The sequence below is a fragment of the Adiantum capillus-veneris genome, chromosome 26 (genome assembly GCF_014529385.1).
Source record: "Adiantum capillus-veneris isolate H3 chromosome 26, ASM1452938v2, whole genome shotgun sequence".
NCBI classification, from domain to species: Eukaryota; Viridiplantae; Streptophyta; class Polypodiopsida; order Polypodiales; family Pteridaceae; genus Adiantum; species Adiantum capillus-veneris.
Window position 1 is genome coordinate 47,085,915 of NC_140956.1, and position 7,138 is coordinate 47,093,052.

The 7,138-nt window shown below is 40.9% G+C and overlaps 1 protein-coding gene across 1 annotated transcript; it reads left to right on the forward strand.

Moving 5' to 3' along the window:
- Nucleotides 1–2,587: 2,587 nt before the first annotated feature.
- LOC147423378 (pentatricopeptide repeat-containing protein At4g13650-like) lies at nt 2,588–5,283 on the forward strand. The gene has a single exon (XM_086502094.1). It carries the CDS (start codon nt 2,863–2,865, stop codon nt 5,071–5,073), a length of 2,211 nt encoding a protein of 736 aa, XP_086358220.1. The 5' UTR covers nt 2,588–2,862; the 3' UTR covers nt 5,074–5,283.
- Nucleotides 5,284–7,138: the final 1,855 nt, after the last annotated feature.

Genomic DNA, 7,138 nt, shown 5'->3' on the forward strand with positions numbered 1-7,138 from the left:
TAGCCGGGAATGTTTCCTACGCCCTCTTCAGTATCAATTCCTCTTTCTATTAAACAGATGAAATCGCCTTGTAACTGCCTTCTATATAAAGCATGAATTTTTGTTTAACTGCTTGTCTTCTCTTCTGTGGACTTCTCATGTTCAATATGTTGCATTGCTGAGACACCTTCCCTATCACCCCTACTCACTTTGATCCACCTTTTGTAAATTTACTGCTCTTCCCTTTTTCACTTCATTCATTTGTGTTTAAACGTTTGTCGGATCTTATGCTTCAGAAATACTGCAAGAGGTCATCAAAATAAATTTTTTTACGTGCAGGAAACTGAATCAAACAATGGATCACAACACGGTACATTTTGCACGCTTCTCTGATCTTGCATCTTCCTGTGTATACACATGCAAATCAATCACTAATCTTACTGTGTAGCTCTTTAAGCAATACACGAACAACGCAAAGGAAACGCAACCAGCGATACAACCTAAGAGATTTTACCTCACGACTAAGAAGATGAGATTGGCAAACTCAGCAAGCGAGAAACCCCATGCGTATATTGAGGGGTTCCATACTTTTCAAGAGCGTCGCAACTTCATGAATAAGTGCGACGCAAGATATAAAGCTCTCGACCAAACGATGGCCACACCAAGCACAGACAGAATGACAACATGTACTATTAGAAAAGAAAAATATAATGCCTTCTATTGGTTGTGCTAACCAGCTTGCTCCTACATCCTGCAGGTCTCATGAGGCAAATACTTGAAGAGCTTGACATCCAGTACGAGGATGATGAGAGTATGTTGCGTAATGTTGAAGCGCAACAACTCCTCGACACAAAAACTGAAGGAGTTACACTGTACATGATGGAGCAGCTGCGGTTTGGTTACAACATTGATTTGGTTGAACTTTCAAAAGCAACTCAAGAAAACTGTGCCGCTATCTTGACAAATTTCATGACTTCGGCAAACCACACGCACGATGCAACTAACCCACCTATCACAATCCAGAAGGTAGCATGGCACTACAGTAAACACAAGGCAGTAAATTACGGATAACCAGCCTCCCCATACGAGCCAATTGCGACAGACCAAGGCAAGTATGGATAACAAGTATCACTAGCTTCCATTCATTTCTCCGTAGCACCGTCATTTTTTTATTTACCTAACCAATCTGCATGGATTGCAGATTTTAGACACTCATCAACAACCAGAGACAAGCATCGGCCTTCCACCCCAGAAAAAGCTGCGTCGCGGCAAGAATACATAGTCTACAGTATACGCTGCACGAAAAACTATAGGAGATATATCGGAGTTACAAATAATGTCCATAAACGCGTCGGCCAGCACAAGCGCAATCCTCCGAGGAGAATGCAAGCGGACATGCAGGCACATAGTCCTTTCGAGGAAAATTTTGAAATTACCACTTTAGCAACCAGTACCAATATACATAAAGCTAGAAACTTAGAACATTTCTATATTAAACAACACAAGACAACAACTGCATTAGGTTATAACGTTTGTTCTGGACATCCATCAAGGTTGAGAAAATATTATTTTTTGAAAAAAAACAAGAAGGTATAGCTGTGAACTTATGCCATCTTCATTTCATTGTTTTGTTCGCTGTCTTTGTCACATAACGTTGGTCATTGGCTACAACAATGTCTTTTTTTTTTTCATTCAAACTATGGCAGACATGACAACTTATCAACTTCTTTGATTGAAATGCTTTTTCTTTTCAGTTTAGAATGGGTAGGCCGATTCCAGTTGATCTGATTGAGCAGCAGTCAGAATTTCAGACTGCAATGTACATGTTGCAATACTGTCTTTACCCACATTTGCAAGAGCGGGTGCTCAGACACTACATGCATAAATGGAGTGAGTTCATTCCATGGCCAGTTTAGCCACCTACCCCATGGCATCCACATTACATCACTTGGAATACACTCGATCGGCAAATCACCATCGACATCGCCGTGCTAGCTGGTTGCTCCACAAAACACCATTGTATGTTGTTCGTTCAGATTGCGGACGTGCTCGGCCTACTCGAGACTATAGATTAAATTACTCTAACGTGGTCCCCAGCCACCTTCAGTCAGCTAAACAATTCGTTTCGTGCTATTTTTCTGTCAACCAGTTTCTCACACGTGCAACTCTGAAGAGCATCTTACCGATATAGTCCTCCTCCTCTTCTCCACAAAAGATTTGTCCATTTCATTGTAAAGAAATCATTGCATGCTACATTCAAAGTTTCGTTCTTAATTCCTCAACTTTTTGGCATACTATTTTCATCAAATCGTTTCAGTCACTTACACTCACTTGGCGTAAGAAGATTTGTGCAAAACAAATAATAAGTGCTCTCTCTCTCTCTCTCCCCCTCTCTCTCTCTCACCTTTCATTTCGACAATCTTCTTTACAGATCTATACTCTTGTTCAGTGCTTGCTCTCTCTAATTGCAATCGCCTTGAAGGCTTGTAACTGTAAACCAGTTTGTTATCCACTTCCGGTTATACAGGCTCACGAAACACTCTAGTTTGTAAAACGAATGTATGTATTCATTTTTATGAATCTTTGTCATGTCTCTTTTTGAAGAGCCATATTAGAGGCGCAGTTATATTTTACCACAGCTCCGCCTTCAATATGGCTCCTCTCCTCGACGACTATTCCCTTACATTGCAGAGATGTCGTTGAACGCGAAGTCCCTAGCACCATCGTGGGTCGCCCGGGCGATGGCGAGGATGATCAGCTTACATTTCCCATTGAACGAGCGTTCCTGCTCACTGCATCTGCTCAATGGAGCGTCGGACTGGCGGCCATCGTCAGAGCTTTGGGTTGGTAGTAGGCAGCCGCCATAGCTAGCCAGGTCACGTTATGGAAAGCTCTGCTTTAACAGAAGTGCATAGAAATTGTTCAAAAGAAAGAGAAGATTGCATCTCAAGCCCAGGCCATAAACAACACTGGCAAGATGATGTTGCTTTAGGGGCCCTGCTGAAGGCTTGTACCAGACAGAATGATATTTGCAGAGGTTTCCAATTGCATGCGCATATTGTGAAGAAGGCACTGCTACAGTTAAATGTTTTTATTGGAAATGCCTTGGTTCATATGTATGCAACATCTGGGGCCCTTGGAAAGGCGCTTCAGGTGTTTGACGACCTTTTGTTTCGTTCTGTTGTATCATGGAACACACTAATGGTTGGATATGTCCATTATGGGCATAATGTAGAAGCACTCGAATGCTTCTTATACATGCAAGATGAAGGCCTTACTCCGGATAGGTTCACCTTTGCTTGCATGTTGAGTGCCTGTGGCAGTATAAGAGCGGTTGAGATGGGCAAAGATCTGCACACGGAGATAGTTATGAATAGACTCTTAGAAAATGACACGATATTGGGGAATGCGTTGGTTAACATGTATGGCAAGTGTGGTGCTCTTGATGAGGCACAAAATGTATTTGACAAGCTTCCTTTGCGCAATGAGGTTTCTTGGACTGCACTTATAACTGGGTTTTGCCTCTATCGCTACAACGAGGAAACACTTAAGTGTTTTGCACTCATGAAACATGAGGGGCTAGTGCCTGATGCGGTGACCTTTGCGTGCATCCTTAAAGCTTGTGCAAGCATTGGGTCATATGAGGAGGGGGAAGCTATCCATGCTACCATCCTTAGGGAAGGGCTTTTAGTAAATAGGAGCATGATTGCAATTGCACTGGTGGACATGTATGCCAAATGTGATGCAATCCCAAGCGCACACTTTTTACTTAATGAGCATTGTGTTCAAGACATAGTCTCTTGGAATTCCCTAATTGTAGGATGTTGCCAAAATGGGCATGGTGAAGACGCGCTGGATTTTTTTGAGCAAATGGAAATAGCAGGTCTTTCCCCTGATGCTGTCACCTATGCTTGCATCTTGAAAGCCTGTGCTAGTATTGGGGCAGCAGAAAGAGGTAGAGAAATGCATGCTGAGATTGTCAGAAGAGAGTTCTTGCAAAATGATGCCGTGCTCGGAAATGCCTTGGTGGACATGTACGTCAAGTGTGGTGCTCTAGCAAGTGCACAAGAAATTTTTGATAAGCTTTTTGTCCGTGATGTGGCCACATGGACTGCACTTCTAGTGGGATACTATGAAGCAGGAAATGTCGAATATGCACTCAAGTGTTTTGAGAGGATGAAAAAGGAGGGTCTTTTTCCAGATGCAGTAACCTTATCTTGTATCTTGAAAGCATGCGGGAGCATCGGAGCTATCGCAAAGGGCCGACAAGTGCATGCTGAGATCATAAGAAGAGCGTTACTAAAAAATGCTTGTGGGGTTGAAAGTGCACTGCTGGAAATGTATGTGAGCTGTGGTGCGCTTTCAAAGGCTCAGCTTGTGTTGGATGAAATTCCTTTTCCAGATGTGGTTTCGTGGAATGTACTCATTGCCGGATACCACCAACATGGACGTGGGAAAGACTCGATTGTTTGCTTTGAGATCATGAATTGCCCCCCTGATTCAGCGACATATGCGTCCGTTTTGAAAGCTTGTGGTAGCATTGGTGCACTTGAAAAGGCTAGTGAGATACATTCAGAGATCATCAGAGAGGGATTTTTATCGAAATGTAGCATGCTTGGGAGTGCATTGATAGATACATACGCCAAGTGTGGAGTACTGGGAAAAGCTCAAGAGGTGTTTGACAGACTTCCTGTCCGAGATATAGTCTGTTGGACGACATTAATCACTGCATATAGTGAACATGGGGATGGCGAGAGGGCATTCATGTATTTTGAACGGATGATTCATGAAGGGTTATATCCTGATGCAGTTACATTTTCCTGCATTATAAAAGCTTGCAGCAATATGGGAGAAGCTGAGAAGGGTGCATTTTACTTTGAGTCAATGGGCAGCAACTATGAAATCAATCCATCTTTAGAGCATCTTACTTGCATAGTGGATCTCCTCGGTCGCTCTGGGCACTACGACAAAGCCATGGCATTGATGGAAAAGGTGCCTGCAACTCATCATTTCTACTCATGGTTTGCCCTGTTGGGGGCTTGTCGCAAGTCTGGGAATGTGAACCTTGGAAGGCTAGCCTTTGAGCTTGTCTAGAGAGTGTGCTTTAGGATGGCTTGTTGAAATTATAAACTGTTAGTGGAGCCTCGGTAAATTTCCTTGAAGAAAATCTTAAATCTTGCAGTAATCCTAGGTTTCCTAGCACTTGGCCAGACCTAAGGTTCATAAGGTTTGCAAATCATATGAAGTTTGCAAATCATCGCTGAAATTTTGAAGCTAATCTAGCTTGCCTGAATTCCAAGTGCTCATCAATCCACAACAGGTCTCCACTTCAATTTGCTCCCAAGCACCACCATCTCTTGCAATGCTCCCAATATGTAGAGAAACTTTAAATTAGTAGTATTGAAGTTCCATAGTTGCATTGTTTAGGACCTCTTTTTTGCAAGAAAATCTCTGTTTAGGGTCTAAAATCTACAAACGGTTCAATTATTAGCACTAGTTCAATATCCAAATAGGACACTCTAAGTATCCAAGTTTCTAAGCATTTGGATAAAATCCCAAGTGCACCTACATTGATTATGGTATTTGAAAAGGATGTCTCCTCAAACTTTTGAGCTTCCCATGACAAAGAATTGGACACATATAGATTTCCCTCACAAATTTGCATGTGATGTTTTGGAAGAGTAGGTATTCTAAGCTTAGAAAAAGATATAAGGTCTGAGGCAAAAATGGACACTACAAATTTGTATAGTTTTACCTAACATAAAAGTGCTTTAAGAGTCGTAGATTGTATTGAGTTGTGAACGATCGACGTACAATTTTTGTGCTTCATCAGTGAAATAAAACATTAATCATACCTGAAGTAAAATAAGCTATTTATGTGATTTCAAGTTGTGTTATGTTAGTGGAGATGTTGGTATTTAAGCAACCATGAAGTGATTGCTAGTGATGTTTTTGTAACCTACAGGGAGAAGATTTTCTTACATTGCAAAACTACAGACAAGAAAATTAATTTTGTTACCCGAGACATTAGCTATTAAATGGGTAGAACTTCAAGACTTTTATCAATAGCAAGACACTATAGTCAATGCTAGTTTGGTGATAAGTTTACGTTTTTGACAAAATTATGTATTACAAATTTGGAGTTATATGAGCTTGAATTTAAATCCCATAAATGAATCAAAAAGCACCTTGATTCATAAGATGTATGCAAATTTGGATTAAAAAAGATAGGTATTTTCTTGGTGATATGGATAATAGCTTCGCATTAGAGCGATATAAATTCTTTGAGAGCCTTATTTGCCTCCTAGTCAGTATTTGTCACAAATTTTTTGTTGTTTGTTTATAGTAGGTATGAAAACTAAGCTTCTAAGGATTGTTTTTTATGTTTTAATGTCATTATCTAGTAGAAAGTATTATACATATAAGAGATTCAATTTTGTGAGGATCTTATAGGGATTTTATGTGAAAAACAATTCAAATGTTGATGAAATTTGTTAACATATATATGTGGTAGTGATGTGTGTGAACACACTTAGGATCACCGAGGCATTTTTTCCCTCACTAAGAGGGCCACCTTATCTTTCCATTGTGCACTAAGCAATATACTCTATGTTGTGTGCCTTGAGCTTCTTCATCTTCTCCAAGTTGTGTGTGTTTCCCACAACCCTAATTCTAACAATTGGTATCAGAGCAGGTTGCATCCTCCCAGGCATAGTCGCTAGCGTCGCCAACACATGCCTGATCACATTCTCTAATTTGGGTGAGCGTCAGCAGGTCGAAAAATCCTTCGAAAGAGTTCCAAGAGCCTGGTTTGCTCAAAATTTTCATTCAAGCTCGTTTCGACCTCCGTTTTCACTATAGATAGTGTTGCGCAGGCAATTTCGTCCTTTTGTGCAAATTTTTTGTCAGTGTATTTTTTTGCAAAATAGGTCTCTTACAGTCCTCTTTGGATTGTGCTATATAGCACGTGTTGGTCCTACTTTGTTTTACCTCTTTCCGTGTGGTTTTCACATCAGGTGCAGTCACTAGCCATTACTGACAACAACACATATGGTTTCAAGATGTTTGTTGCTGAGGATAAACTAGATGGGGATAACTAACCAATGTGGACTTACATGATGCAAACATGATGTTGTATCAATGGGCATTTGGAATGTTG